Here is a 23,375-nt window from a genome sequence, read left to right as displayed (position 1 = left end):
TGTCCCACGAGTCTCTTTTGACTAATACTGTCTAATGTGAAGTGATTTTATGAATACAATTTTCCGCCTGTTTACGTCTAACGTTGCTCAGATTTGGTAGTTCGCAAACGGTGTAATTATTTCGTGTTACCTTACGCAACAGCACATACATTTCAAAGACTGTTCTGAACACGAGACTTGCGTCAGTAAACAACATTTCGTCTGTTGCAGTATCACGGGAAAATAATATCGTCCTGCAATGTTCAAGCCTCTAGATATTTTATATTAATAATGTCTAATCAGAATAAAAAGTTAGAAGAAATAACTTGCATTTTCACAACTATCAATATTCTCGTTTTTCTTCATCACTTCGAAAATTATTTCTCGAAGATATCTACTATACTACAAGAAAGCAATTCAAAATTAAGGTAAAAGTTTAACTACATGTATATCCTTTTCCGGAATGTCTGGAGTAAGAGAACGCGAAAGCGTCCTTAGCGCACGTTGCAGTTGGAGGGGAGGGGATCGCGCGGAGGGGGCGACTCGACTGGTCCAGTAGTTATGTAGTTTACATGACAGCTCGCAAGCCTTTTAAGGGAATTCTGCATTCTTCACTCTTCCCCACCCAGTCTGGCCCTGCCCACAAGTTTTCGCCTATGCGCGTTGCTACTCCAGACATTCCGGAAAAGGAATATATATTCCCTTTCCACAGAGAAAGAGAAATAACTGTGTGGAAAATAAAATTGGCAACTCTGAAAGAAGTGACGAGCGATTTCCGTAAGAATGGTGCGTCTGTAGCCTTGGTCTGTAGAGGGTGATATGTGTTAGTGCAGAGCGGTGGCAACTGTTGTGAGATGTTATGTTGCTTGTATTACAGATATGCAGGACGAGAGTACTGTTAACGACGTGAGCGTTGACAGTCCAAGAAAACGTAGGAAAGGAATTCGACATCTGGAAAAAAAAAGTGCCCAAAAAAATGTTATGAGCAATTCAACGAAGACGAACAACGTGCAATTTTTGACATATTGTATAGAATGCAAAGTAAAGATGAACAGGATATACATTTGCAGAGAATGATCCATGATGAAAATGTTAAGACACTTCGTCCACGCAAAGAAGATGCTGCGTTACACGAAAAGTCGTTAAAGTACCACGTACTACTGGCAAGTAGCAAAATACAAGTTTGTCGTGAGGCGTTTTGCAGACTTTATGATGTGCCAAGAGAAAAGAATAAGGCGTTTGCGGAAGTTACTGTTAGAGGGCAAAATACCTCATGATATGCGCGGACAGAGCAAAAGTGGGAATATGATTAAGGCTGAGGATATACAGGCAGTGCATGGACATATCGCGTCTTTTCCAACTAAACGTGGAGATTATGCAGACATCAAATACCTACATGAAAACCTGTCAATTCAAAAGATGTATGAACTGTATAAAGAAAAACACCCTACGTCCAGAATAAAATACAGTTTCTACTACAAGTATTTTAAGGAAAATTTTGCGTTTCGTTTCGTGAGGCCACATGTAGACACGTGTGGGTGGTGTCTGAAGAACAGACTAACAAAATGAAGAGGGTATTTCTCGTCTTATTTCTCACAGTTTCCACTTTTATTGCAGAAAGGTACCGGAGTCACAACTTTTTCATCTCCACTGTCTCTAGCAGCATACTTCAGGCGGGTGCATTGAGAGTTGCAAAATTAACTATTCATTATGCTGAATATTTGAGCCAACAACGGTACATTTCTTTCTTACACTATCAATATTATACAATTTTTCTTGTTTTTCTCGGAATTGTGCAAAAGTGACTCAGGTCCCTTTCTGCAATAAGCCATTCAAATATAATAACAGTTCGAATCGAAAGAGAAAATCTCAAATACAATTGGAAACAAATATGGAACAATGTAACGGCGACACATCTAACGAAAAAGGCATTATCTATATGGTACAAAGTAATTCAACAAGTAATTGTAACGGCAGATAGATGTCATAAGTATGGTTTCAGTAATTCTCCAAATTGTTATAATTGTCATGTTCCAGATTCGATTATCCATAAGATAACAGAATGTAAGTAAGCTGTCACAGCTTGGTTAAAATTAAGAACAATGCTCAGCAGAATTTGTCGCACTTCACCAAACCAAGTATCAGCAAAAGACGTTACCTTACCAGAGTTTCATTTGTTCCCAAGTACAAAGCAAAAATCAGTTCAGTGGTTAATAGCACAATACGTAATGTTTTTATTTCCTGTGGGAAAAAATTGTAATTACTTGGACTTTGGAATATGAACAAATGTCTTTAGATTATAGAAAATCACATTATGGCAACTTTTTAAATGTAATACTTGAATAACATACCTGTAAGAGTTATAAAGATTTACTGTATTTGTTTGATTTAAAATTGAAATAAAAAAAATAAAAATAAAAATTTTTAGAGTTCTCGATTGGGCTGCTAGCGATCCCAGGTTCGATCCTCCATGGTAGGTGCTCTTTTTTTCTTTTCTTTTTAAATCCCCTTCTATTAAACAAGAGCATGGTAACATTATTTGTAATAGCAGTGTATAGTGGTTACATTGTTCTGCATATGGAATTTATAAAAAATAAACAAATAAATGGATTGACACACGTTCAAAGGATATTTTTCATGTATAAGATCGTGAATTCTGATACTCTAATGATAATTGTGTACTGCTTCAAAGACATTGCCAAATATTAATGAAATAACTATATATATATTTGTGGTAATTCAGGACATACTAACTTTACCCTTTTACCCACTCAAGTTCAATGCAAGGATCTCTCCGAAAATATTGACTGAAAAGTTTACATCATGTGCAATTCTCCATGATATGTTTTCGCCGAGTCGTACTACCTTCGTTTTCTTTGTTACAATCCAGTATTCTTTGCACATTACATGTAGGAGGGGAGTTGCATCTACATTTCACATTGGCCAGCTCAGCTCCTTCTACTTACTTTCAGGAGCGATAGCTTGTAGGGTAGTGTTTACCGTTTAGGACTGTCAATTTGATGGTCGTAGGTTCAAACACTTTCGGTGGCAGAAAATTTTCGTAAGTTTTAGATCTATCCCATTGTGTTCATTGTTCACGGAATGATTCAGTTCGGAATTAACGATGGGGGAGGGTAAATATTAAATTACAAAATCTCCATTTCAACGAACCGAGAAGTGGACAAAAATTGGATAAATATTAAAATTACATTCATGTTTTTAGGCATTTCGAACCGATCTAATACATTCTACAATACATTTCAAATTGTTATTGAATGTTTCATGTCGATAATTTTACCAATGCATCAATTCTTGACGCTGAGACGATATTTTCTGCAGCTACCTCTTCTCTTCAGTCCCTTCTGTTCTTCTCTTCTCCTTCTCCTTCTTCTCTCCCCTCCTTCTGCTATGCTCTTCTCGTCTTCTCTTCTCTCATCTCGTTTTCCTCCTCTTTTCTCTTCTTTGCTCCATTTTCCTCATCTCTCCTAGAATCTTTTTCCATTCTCCTCACTACATCTCCTCTCCTCGTCTATCCTCTCTTTCCTCTCTCCTCTACTTTTCCTCTTCTCCTTTCGCTTTCTCGTTCTCCTCTCCTGTGTCACCTTTCCTTTTCTCTCACCTCTTTTCCTTTCAGTAGACAAGAAAACCTATTTTTTTCTTTGAGAAAGAATTTTGTCACTTGCGATATAATAGTGATATTTTTAATAATTTTATACAATAATACTTGTTTTTATTTCTTTCGCTATTTTATAAATATCTATTGTGCATGTCACAAGCCTGAAATTGAGCCTAACTCTACACGCAACCCACCAACGTCTTGTGTAAATTGGGTTGCCTAGTTTAAAATGTCGTTGTCCTAAAACTTTTGAGAGACACTGTACAAGAAATGTTGTTATTAATAATTGAGTCCTTTTTAACGTGATATCATACTTTTTTTTTCATGGCTAGTAAATTTGGTTCTCCATTACGTACATACTTATTTATCGAATTATTACCAAAAATATTTTATATTTTCTTTCACGTCTCGTAACCTCTTGAGCTTTCTTATTTACAGGAATTGTGATTTTAAAATTGTTGTAATCCAAAACAAGAAGGACGAAAATTCGGGGGAAAATGTCTGTCTTATACAAAGAAAACATGTGTTAATATTACGTTATCGGATAGGGCATGGTGTATGATAATACATAAATATCACGCGCTCACTCACTCAATACATTTTTCTTCGTAATGTGGTGAGTTTCTCCAATTCCTACTCCCGCCGTTGAATTACAAATACTCGCAAGTAGCAACAAGAGGAAACACAAAAGCAGAGTGTAAAAATCTATTTTTTGTTTTGGTATTGTAGATCCATGGCAGTTAGGAACGACCAAAATTACGGCACATTTAGTGATCTTTGTTCATAAACATACTATATTTGCCCGTCTGAGCTGCCCTGCTTTCGCGACTTAATATATAAATTCCTAGGTTCAGAAGAATGTAATTTTCGGAAACTTATGACTTGCTACATAATGTTAAAGGTTTTCTCAACACATTTTTGTTATTAGGGCCTCCCCCATGGCGCAGTGGTAGCGTCATTGCCTTGTAATCAAGGGGTCCCGGGTTCGATCACCGGTGGAGGCACAAGTGGTTCGGATCCCACTTTAAACTGTAGGTCCAGTCCTGATTAGCCTTACTGTGCATAAAGTGGACTTAAAACACCAACTCAAGCCAACATTTTTGTTATCGATTTTCAAGAGAAATTCCTACCTTCGTTGAAAATAGCGTTTGAGTAGCCATGCTATCGCGCTCCAATGTATAACCTAGGGCAACCAAATGACGAACGAATTTCTTTAAAAAGATTTATGAGTTGTAGTTTCAATAACAATAGGTATGAATCAGTGACTGAGTCCACAAATTTCTGAGCATTGTCCAAATGATCTTACGAATAAGGTACTCATTCTATAGATATTTCTATAGTTCGTATATTAATCCAGCGGAAAAGTTTGGCAATAAACAGCCCCATTCTGAATGTCGACATGAACAACACGTGCCATTAAGGTTTGGCTGCGCCTTTGGCCACTCTTTGAAATTTCTTCTACTTTCTAAAACCTAAAAAAATCCGATATAATATATATCTGCTTAGAATTCCTTGTAGTACATTCAGGCGAATCTTCGTGTGGTTTGATTTTTGATTTCACTGTTATCTAGAGACTTACGCAGCCACGAAACTGTTGCAAATATTTAGACAACAACGAAAGTAAACCACATGAAGGGTTACGTGAATGCTCTGCAAGGAATTCCAAGCAAATACAATTTTTCAGATTTTCGATATCATAGCGCTTTATAAAACTATAGGAAAATTTATTTGGAAACGGCTTTGTTGATGTCGGCAAATGGTCCAGCTTAGCCTTAAGTGCTTCTCTAAATTATAACCCATTTTTGTCGATAATTTAGTTATAAACTTTGTCAAAAGGTGTTCGAAAAAAATCATATAATAAAATCTATAGAGGGCTCTGGAGGTTTTGTTTGAATTGAATATTGTGAGGAGATGAGAGTAATCTCGGTTTTATCTCAGTCCCGACTCAAATTTTGAGACGAGTTGTGTCTTTTAAAACTTGAGACTACAATAAGAAAAAACATTTCGGCAGTTTTTGGACGAGATCGTCGAGAGCCCCTTTCTATTTCCCTCTTTTAGAAAATCTAAGGATTAATAATTCAAATAATTAATATAACTAATTCGTAGCACATTTCCTGTCAACACACATTTACGGACATAACGGAAGAGGAAGAGTTAGGTGCACAAGTCTTATTTAAAGAAGGTGTTTATTTATCCTGCATTAGATTTTGAAATCATCTTGAGCGCTAGAACCTTTAGATTCCGCCATTGGTGTACGCAGAGGGGAAATTTTGATAAAATCGAAATTGTTACGTGAAAGCAGTAAATAATTCGGATAAACCAAAGTGGTAGATGCAAACTCCTCTTAAAATGACACCAGATAACCATTCTTGCATAACTCTTAAAATAAAATCCTGTCACCTAGAATCATACCTTTATAATTCCAAACCCTCGAAAAAAAATCCTGCGTATGCTAGTACATTCCGCATGTAGTCTTTTGCATTGAAATATAAACCATACACATTCTGTATGTTTTACGACATAAAGATGTCGTATATTGACATCTTTACGCTTGCACGCACGAATCTTCTGGTCACAACGGGAAGAATCTTTTGGAAAGTAGCCGGTCAAATTAACCAAAAGTATCACAAAGAACGAAGTAAAATAAAGCAATTCAATCAATCAATCAAACCTTTGGAAAATGATTGTATGAAATATTTGTTGTTATTATCTTTGGACCTACTACTGTCAGCAACAGCAGAAGCTAGTAGTATTATAACATGACCATTTGCATATTAACAAGACAATTTCCAAATTTTTCAATTTTACGGCGCCCTTAATGTTTCAAGATTTTTCCGCCCAGCTTATAATGTATAGGTCTATCTAACACTTAAAACCACGGTTGTTAAAGGTCCAGGAATTTTAAATAAATTCAATCCCGGTCCAGGAGAGAAATTCAGCAAGAGTAAATGGGTTCTAGACCGTAAAGAACCTTATTTAAGTGTCAACTAGCCTATTTTAATTCGGTCCAGGAATATTTCTTCCGGATCAATTTAAATACAGTCCAGGAACCTTTTATCCGGATCAATTTAAATACGATCCAGGAACCCTTTTTCCGGACCAATTTAACCCATGTATGCATTTCAGGGGTCTCCGAGACCCTCAGAACATTTTGTTACTCCATTCCTCCGACTGAACATTTCTGATTTTCCTGTTTTTTCTTGACTTCTAAGATTACAAATTACGCTAATATTGTACAAATGCTTGATTCCCTATTTATATAATTCCTCTCTGTTGGCCCCCACAATGTACTTGGATCCAACATGGCGGCCAAGACATTTTTCTTTATATTTGCCAAGTAGGTGTTGGCAACACTTGTCTTCGAGTGCGCAGCAAGTATGGCTGCAGGACGTCGTTTCGTGTCTACAGTTTTATCTCTTGTCATCTGTGTGACAGGGAATGTGTAATGTATGTAAACATATGTGTGTGTCATTAAACATGTAGTTTACGTAAGGTGAGTCTCCTTTGCAAATTCACCTATCCAACCACCGAAAGTTTTTGGATACAAATCGGAACGGGGCTCGCTCCCCGGCATGGTCCTCCATAGCCGGATTTGTGACATTCTGTGAAAGTGATTCTAGTGACTTTGTGTTTTTCTACATGCATATTTGTGAACTGTGACTGTGAGTGTGCATTTGTGTGACTAAGACAGTCTCTGTACAGAACTTCTTATCACACTTTTCGTATTTTCCGTTCGTTAGTTCCTCGCCCACGAGACGCGAACAAAGAAACTGACGTCATCTAGGCGTGGTGCTGGCCTAAACAAGCATCTTTCGTTACCAGCGTGTAGTGCAATCCGGTTTGCCAATTTTCGGTCGGTTCGCGGTTCGTGAACGCGTCAAAATGGAGCGAATTCTCGCAGCAAAGACAGTGCTAAAACGTGAGATTACGCGTCTCGAGAATCGTGTCAATTTCGGGACTTTAGACAATGCCACGATGTCTTTGTGTGGTGATAAAGCGACGCAACTATCAAGTGACTGCAAACAACTATTAATCGATCTTGCTGCAGGGGACGCTAGTGACTTCGAAAGGTTTGAAGGTGAATTAGGTATGGAAGAAGACAGACTTGATCAGATTGTCTACAAGCTTCGGTCAGTACAGTTAACGGCATCAGGAAGTCTTACATCAGTGACGTCATCACCACGTGACAGCCCACCCCAGCAACAAGTAGGTGAAGTTAAACTACCAAGATTGGAAATTCCTTCCTTCAGTGGATCGCTAGAGGACTGGCTAAGTTTTCATGATTTGTTTAGTGCAAGTGTCGACAAAAACGCGAACTTAAGTGGTGCACAAAAACGTCAGTATTTGAAGGCTTCTCTCAAGAGCGAGGCAGCCGTGCTTATACAATCGTTAGCAGTGACAAATGAAAACTATCAACACGCGTGGGAGTTGCTCAACAACCGCTATTCTTACAAGAGAGAATTAGTAAGCAACACTGTCCAGCGACTGGTGAATCAGCCACAAGTGAATGAGAACTCGCACTCAAGTTTACATCGTCTTATCGACACTACAAATGAGTGCATTCGTGTTTTAAAGGTGCTAGGTGTACCTGTTGAATCTTGGGACGCGATTCTTGTTTATCGTACAACAAAAAAGCTCGATTCTGAGTCAAGAAAACAATGGGAACTCTCTCTCACGTCGCAAGAAGTGCATAGTTTATCCGAGTTGACCCAGTTCCTAAATCAGCGTGCGCGTGCATTGTCGCCAATAGCAAGTGAAAACAACAATCGGCAGAAGGCGGTGAATCATAATAAGCCTTCAACCTCTTCCTTTGTAACATCAGCTGTTTCCTTCTGCCCGAAATGCCGCACCAAGCAACACAAACTCCACAAGTGTGAAGAGTTTCTTCAGATATCCGTGCAACAAAGGCACAGTTTTGTGAAAAAGAAGGCGCTTTGTTTTAATTGTTTTCAACAGCACAAATTAAGAGTAAAAAGGTAAAAAAAAGGTAAAGTGTTCCCCTGTGCATAGCACCACGCCATGAAGGCGTATAGGGGGTGTGGGGGTAACGCCCCACACTTTCTTGATCCGGTCGTGAGTGGGGGTGATGTGATCAGCATCACGCCCCTGACCGCCTTTACCCCCCATGGTTTCCCCCAGGTACCCATGTTATTCGACGCTGGGTAGGCGCCGGGGCCGCTTCCACCGTTAGAAAAGTTCCCGGATTTGAACCGGCCGGGGATCGAACCCGGGACCTTTAGCATGGTAGTCAGACGCGTTACCGACTGAGTATGTACATCAAACAGGTGTCGCGTCTGTGGAAAATATCACCATACTTTAATTCATTTTGACAAGGCTAACAAGAATGGGCAGTCGACCAATTCCTCTCCCCCACAAGTGTCGTCTCATGTTGCAGAAAACAAGTTAGTTAAAACCTCTGGTGTACCACAAGTATTGTTGTTTACTGCTATTGTTAATGTTAAAAACAAACAGGGTTACTTTCAGCCTTGTCGTGTGCTCCTAGACTCGGCATCGGAAGTGTCCTTCGTGTCAGAGACGTGTTTACAAAGGTTGCAGTTACCTAAGCAACGCACAAACATAAATATTTCTGGCATAACTGAAAGGGGTGTTTACACAGCCAATGCTATAGCTAATGTTCAGTTTCTGTCAAAGTGCAAGACACAACTGAACAGTGTAAGGGCTGTGGTAGTGAAGAAAATTACATGTAATTTGCCAAGAGTGCAAGCACCAGGGGCGTGCACTTGGTCACACATACAGGGCTTACCCTGGGCTGATCCTACATTTAACGTGAGTGTTCCTGTGGATATTTTACTGGGCGGTGACATTTTGCATTTATTGTTGGGAAGTGGACGCTGCGTGGGACCTCCTGGTACTCCATCAGCATTAGAAACAGTCTTCGGTTGGGTGTTATCAGGGCAAATTGATGGTAGTGTTGGTAATGTAAATACCAACTCAGTTTCATCTTTCCATGTGTCATGTGATTTGAATACTAACGTACGTAATTTTTGGGAACTTGAAGCATTGTCAACCCTTAATTATTTAACGTCAGAAGAGAAAAGGTGTGAAGCACGTTTCATAGCTACTCACCAACGTGAGAATGGTCGATATGTAGTTAGCTTACCATTTAAGAACGATGTGGTGTTAGGGTTTTCAAGAGAAACAGCAGTTAAGAAACTTAAAAGTCAAGAACGCAGACTTTCTCACGCCCCTGAACTTCGTAAACAGTATAATGCTTTCATGACTGAGTATAGAGAACTTGGGCATATGGAACTAATCCCCTCTCAAAAAATACATAAGGTGCCTAGTGAAAGCTATCATTTTCCTCATCATCCTGTATTTAGAAACAGTACGACTTCACCTATTCGTGTAGTTTTTGATGGCAGTTGTAAAACGTCTACAGGTGTTTCTCTTAATGACACTTTAATGATTGACCCTAAGTTACAAAGTGATATCATTAGTGTGACATTACAATTCAGAGTACATCAAGTAGCCCTAACTTCTGACATCTCAAAAATGTATAGACAAATGAAAATTAATCGAAAGGATACAGACTTTCAGAGAATTGTGTAAAGAGAGGATCCTAGTGAACCATTTCAAGACTTCAAATTATTGACTGTCACTTATGGTACTGCTTGTGCACCATACTTAGCTACGAGGTGTCTGCAACAATTACGTGAAGATCAAGGTGCAAATTTCCCCCTTGCTTCAAATGTGTTACTTAATCATGTGTATATAGATGATTTCTTAAGTGGGAGTGATTCTATGGAGGGTGCTATAGAACTGTGCCATCAACTAACCCAACTCCTGCTTAAAGGTGGTTTTGAACTTCGCAAATGGTCCTCTAATGATCCTAAGGTGTTAGACAGTATTCCAAGCGAATTGCTTGAAAGAAACATGCCGTTTCAATTTAATGACAGTGACTGTAAGAAAACATTGGGGATTCAGTGGTGTCCTTCCTTGGATCATTTCTCCTTTAATGTAGTGAGTCCAATTGTGCATTCTGTGTTGACCAAGCGACTTCTCCTCTCAGAGATCTCTAAGTTGTTTGATCCTTTGGGCTGGCTATCACCTACCACAGTGAAAGCCAAATTATTGATACAAGAACTGTGGAAATTAGAACTTGACTGGGATGATGAACTTCCAACTAATGTAGTTGATAAGTGGGTTAGTTACTGCAGTGATTTACCAAATTTGTGGAAATTAGAACTTGACTGGGATGATGAATTTCCAAATAATGTAGTTGATAAGTGGGTTAGTTACTGCAGTGATTTACCAAATTTGCAAACTATTAGAATTGAACGTTGCATCATTCCAAAAGACTGTATCGAGCTTCATTTAGTCTGGTTTTGTGATGCATCTGAAGCAGCCTATACAGCGGTTGTTTACCTTAGGTGTGTGTGTGCTGATGAACAAGTCCAGGTTAAACTTGTTGCCTCAAAAACAAGAGTGGCTCCTCTGAAAAGGATAACACTTCCACGACTGGAACTTTGCGCTGCAATATTGTTGGTTCGCCTCATTACTTATGTGCGAAAAGTATTGCCAGTCAATTTCACAACTGTTACCTCCTATTCGGACTCCAAAATAGTTTTAGCTTGGATAGCTTCATGTCCTAGTCGTTGGAAAACTTTTGTGGCGAATCGGGTCTCTAAAATACAAGAGGAAGGTGATATAAAGTGGTGCCATGTCAGCAGTAAAGACAATCCTGCCGACTGTGCAAGTCGTGGGATTCCCCCTTCCAGCTTAGTGACACATTCTTTATGATGGCAAGGGCCTCCATTTTTACATGAGCTACAATTGCTTGAAAACAAGTGTGACATACAAGAATGTAGTAAATTGAGTGTAGAACAGAAGCAGTCTGTTGTAAGCCTTGTGTCAACATAAGACAACCCATTATTTGAGAGGTATTTTTCTCTAAATAAACTGCAACGTGTAGTGGCCTGGTGTAAACGGTTCATTTCCAATGCCCGCAACAAAACTAACAAACTGCATGGTCCATTGAGCACACTTCTGGTATTAGTGAAAATTGTGCAACAGAGTGAATTTGCCAGTGAAATTAATACTCTTAACAATGGTTTACCCATATCTTCAGGGAATACCTTGCACAGTTTAAATCCATTTTTTGATGAACTAGGTTTTCTCAGGGTGGGCGGCAGATTGAAACGCAGTAACATTCCATACAGTGCCAAACATCCTATTTTGCTGCCCAAAAAGCATAGATTAACATACTTTATTATTGCATATGAGCACATTATTATTTTGCATGCAGGGCCACAACTGGTTCTTGCAACGCTACGCCAGAAATTTTGGATAATTCATGGTCGTGACAGAGTGCGTCAATTAATGAAAACATGTGTGACGTGCCATAGATATAATCGCACCACATCAAAACAACTAATGTGAAAACCTGCCATCACCAAGAGTAACAGTTAATAGGCCATTCTTACAATGTGGAGTGGATTATGCTGGACCAGTAATTCTTAAGGAAATGAGTGGTCGTTCTCGTCGAAGTTACAAAGGCTACATCGCATTGTTTATTTGCTTTTCCTCTAAGGTTATTCATCTTTAAGTAGTGAGTAGTGCAACCACAGCAGCCTTTTTAGGTGCTCTTAGAAGATTTGTGTCTCGACGAGGAAAGCCACGTGACATGTACAGTGACTGTGGTACTACGTTTGTTGGTGCAAACAAAGAGCTAAAGGACATCTTAAAAACTATGAACAATTGCAAGCACAATGAAGAAGTAGCTAATAATCTGAGCAGTTTGGGAATACAATGGCATTTCAACACACCTATAAATCCTCATGCAGGAGGATTATGGGAAAGTGGAATAAAATCAGTGAAATTCCATCTTAAAAGAATTGTGGGCAATACGTTGCTCACATTTGTAGAATTGTGCACTGTGTTAGCACAGATTGAAGCGTGTTTAAATTCAAGACCACTCACAGCCATTTCGAGTGACCCAAGTGATATGCAAGCTCTTACTCCAGGACACTTTCTGATAGGAGATGCATTGGTGTCAGCTCCAGAAAGAGATCTTACCACATATAAACTTAACAGACTTTCACGGTGGCAACTTACACAAAATTTGATGCAAGATTTCTGGAAACGTTGGTCTCGAGACTATCTCACCCAGCTGCAACAACGTTCGAAGTGGAGAACACAACAGAAAAATCTTCAAGTTGGTGATTTAGTTCTCATCAGAGATGATCAGCTTCCTCCTCAGCAGTGGAAACTTGGAAGAATATGTGAGGTTCATCCAGGTACTGATGGTCTCGTAAGGACTGTTACAGTGGAGACCAGTACCGGAAATTACAAGAGACCAATTGTAAAGCTATAGCTTTTGCCATTTAATAATGATTGTGAAATTGAAAAATTTGAACATTTGCATTCAATAATTTCAAATAGTTCTAGTGTACAATATGTGTAAAATTGTTTTTCATATTTTTTGTTTGCAGTGTACCATTCTTTTTTTTTTTTATTTTTTGAAATTATATATTTCAAGGTGGGCGGTATGTTGGCCCCCACAATGTACTTGGATCCAACATGGCGGCCAAGACATTTTTCTTTATATTTGCCAAGTAGGTGTTGGCAACACTTGTCTTCGAGTGCGCAGCAAGTATGGCTGCAGGACGTCGTTTCGTGTCTACAGTTTTATCTCTTGTCATCTGTGTGACAGGGAATGTGTAATGTATGTAAACATATGTGTGTGTCATTAAACATGTAGTTTACGTAAGGTGAGTCTCCTTTGCAAATTCACCTACCCAACCACCGAAAGTTTTTGGATACAAATCGGAACGGGGCTCGCTCCCCGACACTCTCGTTATATCCAATTTTCCATATCATTGCGTTTTTTACATATCAGGGGTCTGCGAGACCCTTATTCATAATGCGTTGTCAGTTTTTGTGTGATGTAGAATTGCACGCAGCTCGCGTGGAAGTTGTTTTATTACTAGTACACCAGAGACACATAATGCAACATGACGCCCAAATCGATACTAACAATTCTAAGAAAGAAACCGATATAATTGTAACATACATCAAAACCAAGGGAGACGTTGACCTTATGGATCAGCGTGTTGGAAGGTACACAGCAAAGCGCAAAACTGGAAAGGTGGCCACTTGTTTTCTGTTATAATATGGTTGATATTGCAGCTCTCGATGCATATATATTTTACATAAAACAGCACCTCGAGTATAACTGTAATGATTCTAGCAGTAGAAGAATTTCCCAGGAAGATCTCACTTTAGAACTCGTTAGACCGTATATGAAGCAGAGAGTGAATATTCCTCAAATCAAGAAACCTGCCCTTAGAAATTTCAACATCATGCCTCTGAAAGAGACAGAGGAAGAAATGCCTCTGAAAACCATTAAGAGATGCTAAATATGCCCTTACAGACTGTCTCGTAAATCACTTGTTGTTATACGTGTAACAAGAATATCTGCAAAGAACACTGCAATTTGTTCTGCATCAATTGTAATGGGTGATTGAAAAACTTTTGTTTGCTGACTTTCAATATGTAAAGTACAAAATATATGTTATGTTGCAAGTGTGATTTTATTTTATTTTACTTTCCAACAATTATAGTAAACAGTAACAAGAATATATTCAAGGTACACAGTCAGTTGTTGTGCATAAACTGTCATCAGTGCCTGAAGATATTTTGTATGTTGACTAGTGATATATGAAGTACAAAATGTTTGTCATATTATACGTGTGAATATTATTTCAATACTTTTAAATTGTACTGTAGTTTACTGTAAATTATAGTAAAGTAAAATTAATTGTAATCATTTACTTCCAAAACAAATATATCAGACAGTATATCCACTAACAGTTTCATTTGCGATATTACTTGCTCATTTCCTATTATTTTTTACAGGGGTCTCGGAGTAATAATGCAGTAAATACCTTGTATGCACCAGAGGGTAAATACGGTAAAGAAAATTTTTTCAAACTTAATTTACCTTTTTTCCGGATAAATTTCAATACGGTCTAGGAACCTTTTTTCAATGAAGCAACACGTAACTTGTACTGAATTTAAATGGTGTGAGAAAAGACGTTCTGGTCCTGCAGCGGAACCCAATAGGACCCATTAGAATTTTTGGGTTCCTGGACCTGTAACAGCCCTGCTTGAAACGCTCAGTTAGTGTAAATAGGTTGTTATTTAAAATTCAGAAACATATTACATGTAAAAAGTATTAAATAAGCACATATTTGTAACAATTATATCATTTTAGTGAAAATATTGGAACATTTCGCGGCGCTCTTGTAAGCCAGCCACAGCGCCCCAGGGCGCCGCGGGGCACACTTTCGGAACCATTGGCTTAGTGTATATGTAAGCACAATACAACTTTTCCCATGTGTAAAAACTGGTTTTGAATTGTTGATATGGAATACTACTTAAATACTGAAAAAATCACATCAAATTGCATAATGATATCTGGCAACAGGTAAATCACAAATTTGAAAGTCTTATGTATTGAGAGAAAACAGTTAAGCGCTCTTTTATGATACAACAGAAATAAATAAAAACATCAGTAATATATCTTTCCGCAGTTGAAAAATTGAGTTCTAAGACCATTCCTTTTTAGAAATGAGATATTAATTTCACAATTACGTAATATTATATATTTTTTCACGATTCAATAAATATTGATCATATTAAAATGCACCGTACTAACCATGTTACACATTATTCATAAATTATCACGTAATTATTTCTACCACTTTTCACTAAAATATTCATATATTTATTGTTTTCGAATTAAGTTAATCATACGATGTTTCATGTCAATATCATGTTACGCGATACAATTAAAGTGACTGAGATCATCAGAATCAGCAAAATACAAGTAACAAAAGAAAACGTTTCCGTTACTGGATTCGAACTTATAAACTTCAGATTGAAAAGCAAAACTGTACCATTGGACTAATTTTCCACAAGATACGTCAGTTATGAATAATTCTTTTTAAGCTTGAAATAGAAATCAAAATGTAGTGATTTAACAACTTATACTTGCTTTTTACTTACAAAACTTGCCTTTGCACGTTATTTTGTTTAACGTGTGGCACTAATTGTGTAACACAGCGTCACGAAACAATAAATCTGCAGATTTGAATTGCTGAAACGTGGCCTCGCATTACACATTAGAAAACTTGCATTTCTATCTGAAAATCAGCAAATTTTAATCCACTTTAAGTGAAAACAACTAAAGTTGTTTAGTAATTAAAAAGCATAAATGAACTGGCATATTAAGATATATAAGCATTTCTGTGCTCCATTTCAAGTTTTCACATTGTGCTCCTTTCTTATATGTGGATAATGCAACACTTTTATGTGGACTTTCGGGAGTTAGATTCAAATGCTCCCACGATTCGTCATCAGATCGCATGCATTTTGAGTAAAGAAGCTTACGGCCCAACCTAATATAATTCTAACAACCTTGGGGAAAAAAGTTTGAAATTACACGATGGTTAGAACTTGAACTCATGTTTTGGCACATCTTGTGTTTGTAGTGATGGGATCTTAATGTAATGTTCTTAATACTAATTGAAACCTAAATAGGAATAGAAATTGTTTTAATTATAACGGAAATTATTTCTAGTTTTCAATTTCTTATGGGATATATTAGTATTAGTTAAGTGGCAGTCCTACGTGTCATACTTTCAAATAAAATATTCGTTGGTAAATATAGCTTACTTTACAGATCTCCACTACTGTAAACGTAATACAAGGTAATACCTATATATTAATGGTTTTGTAACTCTCCAACAAATAGATGAAAGGTGAACCATCAGTATTTGGCAACATATGATTTTTTTTTTTTTTTTTTTTTTTTTTTTTTTGCGAAAAATGGAATACATACTATACACACATGTATGGTTCAATTAACTAATCTTACCAGCCGGCCTACATACTCCTATATCCATACCCAATGCTGGTAGCTTTTGACACTTGTTACCTGCGCAGCAGTTGTCTGAACTGATGCTGCACTGAAATGTAAAGAAATATGTATTACTAATAGTTTCTCGCCCCTTAATGTATAAATTATATATTTTTCTGTGATATCGAATAAACTGAAGAAAAATGTATACGATGTGGTTTGTGTTCTATAAATCCTCAAATTATGCAGAATTGCACAAGAAAACAACAAGAAACAAAAGGAGGAAATTAAGAAATATGATATTCATCGTTACAGGATACAGAAATTGTTAGTAAATATAGGCAGGCCTGTACTCAAACGGGAACAAAGTTGGCCATGCCCACTCGAAATGTGAAATATTTTAATGTTAAGCTATAGAACGCTACGAAAACAACATTGACGTTATTTTTCTGATTTTGCAATGATTTCGGTTTGGTCATTGCATAAATGAGTGAGTTGTTTCTGGAGAGAGGCCTGCTACAGAAGTCTGTAGTCTCGAATATTTAATAGTTTTAGTTATCCGATCATTTATGCAAGGATTCCAGATGTCCCGATTTAGTTAGGATAGTCCATTCTTTACAGTCCCATTCCGATTTTTTTCGAACTGCATGCGCAAAATTTTAGTTTTATGAAATTTATAAATGTATTATTTTCTAATCATACATTTATTGCGGATGTTCAATGGTGCAGGTATAACATAATTAAAGAAAATTTGAAAACACTGTTAATTTTTGGAATACATTACTATTCGAATACTTCATAAAATTGAATGTATACAATAAGCACCAAGCTGTATGCCGTGGGACAGCCTTATTGTGTAAACGACTGTGTGGTTCGTTACGTGTTTGTACCAGGTGGTTATATTTAAAGTGAAGGTGTTCAGAGTGGTACAGCACGGGCTGTAATGAGAGTAGCAGTCTGAAACTTCGTAGATATGCTAATGAAGCAATGCGCTCGAGAATTAAGCAAAAAAAAGTTCCAATTCTCGCCACCAGGGTACAAAATGGCGCTGTAAGAAAGACCGTGCACTGCTAGTGAAGTTGTTTTACCAGAATGGGAGCAGTAGCAACGCTGCACTGCGGAAATATCGCCAACAGAAAGGGCTGAGAAGAGGGCCCATGTCAATTGATGGGCTGAAAAAGATGAAGAAATTCGAGGAAACAAGTGAATTGGGTGTTGCACCAGGGAGAGGAAGGCGGCCCATCCCCGTGGAAGTTGTGGACGAAGTTGCTGTAGCTGTAGCTGACCGTGCAGCACGTGCCTCAACTTCTGCAAGCAGTGCTAGAGCTGGCACGTGAATTGTCACTCCCCTGGTCAACAGTTTGCAAGGTTTTGCTGTGCATTTTACACTGGTATCCCTACAAGTTTCAAACTGTGCACCAATTGAAACCCCAAGATATTCCACAACGCTGTGAGTTTGCCCATCGGTTTTTGGCACGCATGGAAGTTGATGACATGTGGCCGGGGAATATTCTCTGGACTGACGAGGCGCATTTTACTCTGGACGGTGCAGTGAATACTCAGAACTGTCGCATATGGGGTTCCACTCGTCCACATGTTTGGCAGGAACAACCATTGCACTCAGTTTACGTGACTGCTTGGTGTGGGTTCACTAGCTCCTTCATTCTTGGTCCGTTTTTCTTTGAGGAGATGACACCTCGAGAGCCTGTTAGGTGTACAGTGACATCTGCACGTTGCAGCTTTGCAAGAACGGAACTGTGAACACACGACCATTTTCATGCAAGATGGGGCAACACCACATGTCGCTTGCCTCGTGAAACCTTCACTATGACCGCATCATCTCTAGGCAGTTTCCAGATGCATGGCCTTCCAGATCCCCCAACCTTAATCCATGTGACTTCTGGCTGTGGGGATATTTAAAAGATCGTGTCTATCAGGGACATGTCCGGTCTCTGCCTGATCTGAAGGCTAGCATACAACGACATGTCGCTCAGATTTCACCAGACATGCTGCGAGCAACCGCCGAACATGCCGTGTTACGAATGCAGCATGTTGATGAATTGGGAGGACATATTGAACAGTTCTTGTAACCATAGTTCCTAATAAACCGCCAGAACCATTGTTCTCATGTATTTGATCTTTCCTGCCTTTTTCCTGTAACTATACCAGGTTTTGACTGCTTACAGCGCCATTTTTTACCCTGGTGGCGAGAATTGGATTTTTTTCATACTTCGCGAGCGCATTACTTCAATAGCATATCTACGAAGTTTCAGACTGCTACTCTCATTACAGCCCGTGCTGTACCACTCTGAACACTGTCACTTTAATTATAACCACCTGGCATTACGTATATGATAAAGAGCAATTCCATTGTGACGGGTGTGACATTCAAACAAATTTAGATTAATTTTTAAATTATTTTCTGAGCAACTTCTAATATGTAGCATAACTCTATCAATTCATGTAATTTCATTTTCCTTGATCAAAGTTATTTAATTTCAAAATATTCCTCCACAATCTCAATTTTCAGCTACAGAAAATACATTTTGTGTAATTTTGACCGTTGTGACACGTCTGAGATATGACTTTAGAACCTTCTTATCTTTTAGAAAACTCTGTGAAATATATGGGTTCACTGAAACAACTTCATTTTATTTTCAGAAAGCAAACTTCAACTGACATTTTGATGTTTTTAGGTTTGTTTCTCTTTTACATTTTTGCCTTTGACGGGTGTGACATCATGCACATGTAGGATTCTGGAAGAATGCAAAGGCTATGAAAATTATCACAAATAAATTCTGCATACTAAGATATGCTTCAGAAATTAAGTGGGATACATCAGAGCTTAAGATATAGAAACAATGAATGAGACAATTGGAAGGAAATTAGAATAAATTTACTTTTCTAATGGTATAATAGTGTATCATAATGAAATAAATTAAGTGCAAACACCACAAATAAAATCCCACTTCTACTATAAAACGTAATTGGTTTCAAACAATATATTATTTTAACGCCATGAAACTAATATTTATATTAATAATTCAAAATTCTGCATAGTTTTACCTTTAATGTCATGCATAATAAGTGTTACTATAAACAGAAATAAAATAACCTTGTTTGTCCACTTTCACATGAAATCGCTCTAATAACATGTATGAGATACAAATTACATAGGTTGGTAATTAAAAGATCAAATATGACCAAAAAGTAAATTCGATTGTTCAAATCGTACTAATCGTGATTGTATAAACGAATGAACACCAATTAAAATTCTAATCGTTTTGAGGTACTAACTTTTATGTATCCAACTAATAGTGGTATGTTTAAAACTTGTATTTCTCGATGTATAAAGATTTGGTAATTCAAATAGATATGTCAAGAACATACCTTCTACTTCTTCATAAGGCACTACAACTTCATACACTAAAAGTTTTGCCCTTCTGAACAATTTATCTCCATTTTTTCTGTACTGGATGCACTTCCACCATTTGTTGATCTTCCTATATTTCAGATCCTTCATAATACCATCAGTCTGTTTTTGGTCTGCATTTGTTCTCTTGTTCCTACTAGGTTCCATCTGTATATCCCTTTAACTATCCTTTCACCTGACATTCTATGAACATGTCGAAGCCATCTTAGTTCTTGAGATTTGATAAAGTTAGTTATGGGGTTATTTTTAATTATTTTGTTTATTTCATTATTATTCCGGATTCTTCACGTATCATCGTCTTCTTTAATTGGGGCATATATTTTTCTTATTACTTTCCTTTCAAATACTGATAATTTTTTGGTTTGCAGGAGTCCTTATGCATGGATATGTGACTCTAGGTCTTATTATGGTATAAAAAAGCCTCAGTTTGACACTCTTTGATATTTGTTTACTTTCGATTAGCTCCAAATTGGCATAAAAAGCATTGTTTCCGGATAAAATTCTCTCTTTGATTTCTTCCTCTATTTTGTTATCTCCATTCACCATTGATCCTAGGTATTTGAAAGATTCTGTCTGTTCTATATGATCATCATCTATGGTCAGGTGTTTCTACCCTTTACCTCTCGCACATGTTAGGCATTTTGTTTTTGTGCATTTATTACTAGCCCAATTTACTTGGATGATGTTTCAGCTGTTGAAATGTTTCAATTAATGCTTTTTTAGATCTTGCAGTGAGTACTATACCATCTGTTTAAGCGATGCATTGTTTTAGTCACGTAGATATATTGCCTCTTAGATCCAAGTGTTTCATAATTGAAACTATGATTATACTAAATAATGTTTCCGCTAGAGGGTCACCTTGTATCACTCCTAGCTCTACTTTAAATTCTTCAGTAAGTTCATTGTTTATTTTGAATCTTGCTTTGTTGTTATTTAGGGTCATGCTATTAGTCTTGTTAGTTTGTATGGTATTTCGTATAATTTCAGGATGTTTGTGGCCTCGGTTCTGCAGACTGAATCAAATGTATGAATAATCAATAAATATGTTGTTAGGTCGATGTTGTATAAATGGCATTTCGCAAAAATTTGTCATACTATAAGCATGTTGTCTATAGTTGATCTATTTGCCTTGAATCCCATTTGGTGTTCTCCTAATTTGCTTTCAATAATCTCTGTTAATCTCTCATTTATAAATATGGCAAATATTTTGTACCCTATATTTATCAGTGTTATTGGTCTATATTTGTTATATCTTACCAATGCATATTGAACCATTTTCACTGGAACAAAAGAAAACAATATATCATAAAACTTTCATACCGCGGAACACGAGTATAAATGCCACTAGTTTTAGCTTAGGTTTCTCCAAGCCTTGTGTTTGTGTCCAGACAACGTGTTGAGAATCTTGACACCACGAGGCTCAGTACATGCGTTTCTGCGGATAGTGACAATACTGTATATTCTCTCTTTGTCTGTTATGACTGTTCTCTATTACAGCACAAGTCAATATTTTATCTTACATTATAAATTAAAAATATGTCATTTATATCTGTTTTAATCCTTAAATCATAATGTTCACGTTGGTATAAAATTATCAATAATGTTTGTTTCCTATCTATGTTAAATTGTGTAGGACAATTCCATGACAAATCATCCAGACGTTAGTGAAAATATCACACACCATCCCCGATTTTGATTATATTTCGTGTATTTATAGAACTTTTGATTATGATTACTGTCGTGTGTGACGCTACGTATGTAAATAGACTGTACAGTTTATAAGAACTTTGGAATTGTAAATATGTTTTAACACAATTAAGCCTTGTTTCCATGCTATTGAAAAATTAAAAATATGCTGACCAAGGTAGAAATTTATTTTATTATAAAACATAAACTAAACGTAACATTTCAACCTTATAGCAAGGTCTTCTTCACACTCTGCACCAAGTACAAATGTAACAAGGTACAACACAGGACGATAGATATACACAAAACTAACTCTACTCCAGACTATTAGAAAGTTGTTCTGGAACATTCTAGACGGTGGCTTACCCTTGTCAACTGTACTTTCACCTGAAAGGCTAAACATTTTACTTTCATCTGGAATGTGGTTGGACTCTTAATCTCACGCTCTTTTTCATTAATTCTTCTTCCTTCTTCTCTCCTTTTTCTCTCTTGTCATTTCCACTCTTTCTAACACATTCTTCCATTCTTTATTTATCGTCAATCCCTCATTCCAGTTCATTGTGTTTTCTTCACCTTCCTTCTCTATTTCCTTGGTCTCTTTCCATTTTCTCACTAGTATTCTCTTCCCCCGTCCTATCTGCTTAGCCTCATCCCACTCTATGTCATGTCCTGTTTCTCTCGTGTGTTTAAATATCGCATTTCTCTCTCTCTCTCTCTCAAGTCGTACATCATCCCTATGATGCTTGGGAATATACGTTCCACATTTCACGTCTAAGCTAACCATTGTCGTCTTCATCTCATTCAACTTCAGTCCTTTTAGGGATGAAGACGACAATGTTTAGCTTAGACGTGAAACGTATGTTCCCAAGCATCAAGAGGGACACGTTTTGGACATTGTTAAAAATAGAATGGGACAAGAAATTATAGGAGAAAAGGATAGTGGACGTGTAGTGATGGCACTGAAAACCATTTGGAATAACGGTTACGGTAACAAGGGGGATAAAATAATGTTAATGAGTGAAGGACTGAATAAAGGTTCTAGCCTAAGCCCAGCATTTGCTGAATTGGTTATGAATCAATGAGGAAGGAAAGTAGTAGAAAAAGGAAGTGACAAAATGATTGTGTTTTGCAGATATGTGGACGATTGTTTTGGCATATGGAAGGGAACGAAGAGGCAGCTCGACATATTTGCCAAAGAAATACAAGATGGAGAAAGAGGGATATTGTTGGAATTCGAAATACGAGAAGAATACAAGATAAGCTACCTAGATATATTGATGAAAAGGAAGAGAGGACATGAAATTGAAATCGCTTGGCATCAGAAGAAGTGTGCAGCAGGGGTATTCTGCCACAAAAGAAGTGATGCAAGTGAGGTGACAAAACTAAATTTTATAAAGAATATGGAGGACAAAATCAAGAAAATATGCACGAAAGAATGTGAACAAGAAGGCAAAATAAATAGCCTATGGAAACAGCTGAAAAAGAATGGCTACGAGCAGGAGGATAGACTGGACAGAATATTGAAGAAAAGTGTCAGGGAAGAATTTGAAGAAAAAGAAAAAGGTGAAGAGAAAGAAAGAGAGAGGAGGTTTGGAATAAGGAGTATGGGGAATACCACAGAAAAGATATGCAAAGTGCTTAAGAAAGCGGGCATTAAAAATTACAGGAAGAGAGGGAGAAGCATCTTAAGAATAGCGAAGAATGCAAACAAGAAAAAGGAAAACAGAGAAGAGGAAGGGATTATTTACGAAGTGAAATGTAAAGAATGTCGGAGTGCG

The 23,375-nt window shown here is 37.4% G+C and overlaps 2 protein-coding genes across 2 annotated transcripts; both read left to right on the top strand.

The window, feature by feature from the left end:
* The first annotated feature begins 7,477 nt into the window (after positions 1-7,477).
* On the top strand, positions 7,478-11,356 carry LOC145994101 (uncharacterized). The gene is made up of 3 exons (XM_083130187.1): positions 7,478-8,374; positions 8,930-9,530; positions 10,245-11,356. The coding sequence occupies exons 1-3, from the start codon at positions 7,478-7,480 to the stop codon at positions 11,354-11,356; spliced, it is 2,610 nt and encodes an 869-aa protein (XP_082986313.1).
* Positions 11,357-12,239: 883 nt separating this feature from the next.
* Positions 12,240-12,929, top strand: LOC145994100 (uncharacterized). Its single transcript, XM_083130186.1, has one exon. It carries the CDS (start codon positions 12,240-12,242, stop codon positions 12,927-12,929), a length of 690 nt encoding a protein of 229 aa, XP_082986312.1.
* Positions 12,930-23,375: the final 10,446 nt, after the last annotated feature.

This window comes from Lepisma saccharinum, chromosome 10, assembly GCF_977018435.1.
Source record: "Lepisma saccharinum chromosome 10, izLepSacc3.1, whole genome shotgun sequence".
In the NCBI taxonomy this organism is placed as follows: domain Eukaryota; kingdom Metazoa; phylum Arthropoda; class Insecta; order Zygentoma; family Lepismatidae; genus Lepisma; species Lepisma saccharinum.
This window is presented reverse-complemented; position numbering and strand designations above follow the sequence as displayed.

Excerpts from the sequence above, each read along its gene's own strand:
- LOC145994100 (XM_083130186.1), top strand. The coding sequence starts at position 12,240 with ATGTACAGTGACTGTGGTACTACGTTTGTTGGTGCAAACAAAGAGCTA.
- LOC145994101 (XM_083130187.1), top strand. The coding sequence starts at position 7,478 with ATGGAGCGAATTCTCGCAGCAAAGACAGTGCTAAAACGTGAGATTACG. Across the intron at positions 8,375-8,929 it reads ACAACAATCGGCAGAAGGCG|GCTAACAAGAATGGGCAGTC; the intron begins GTGAATCATAAT and ends CATTTTGACAAG. Across the intron at positions 9,531-10,244 it reads GCAAATTGATGGTAGTGTTG|CTACGAGGTGTCTGCAACAA; the intron begins GTAATGTAAATA and ends CACCATACTTAG.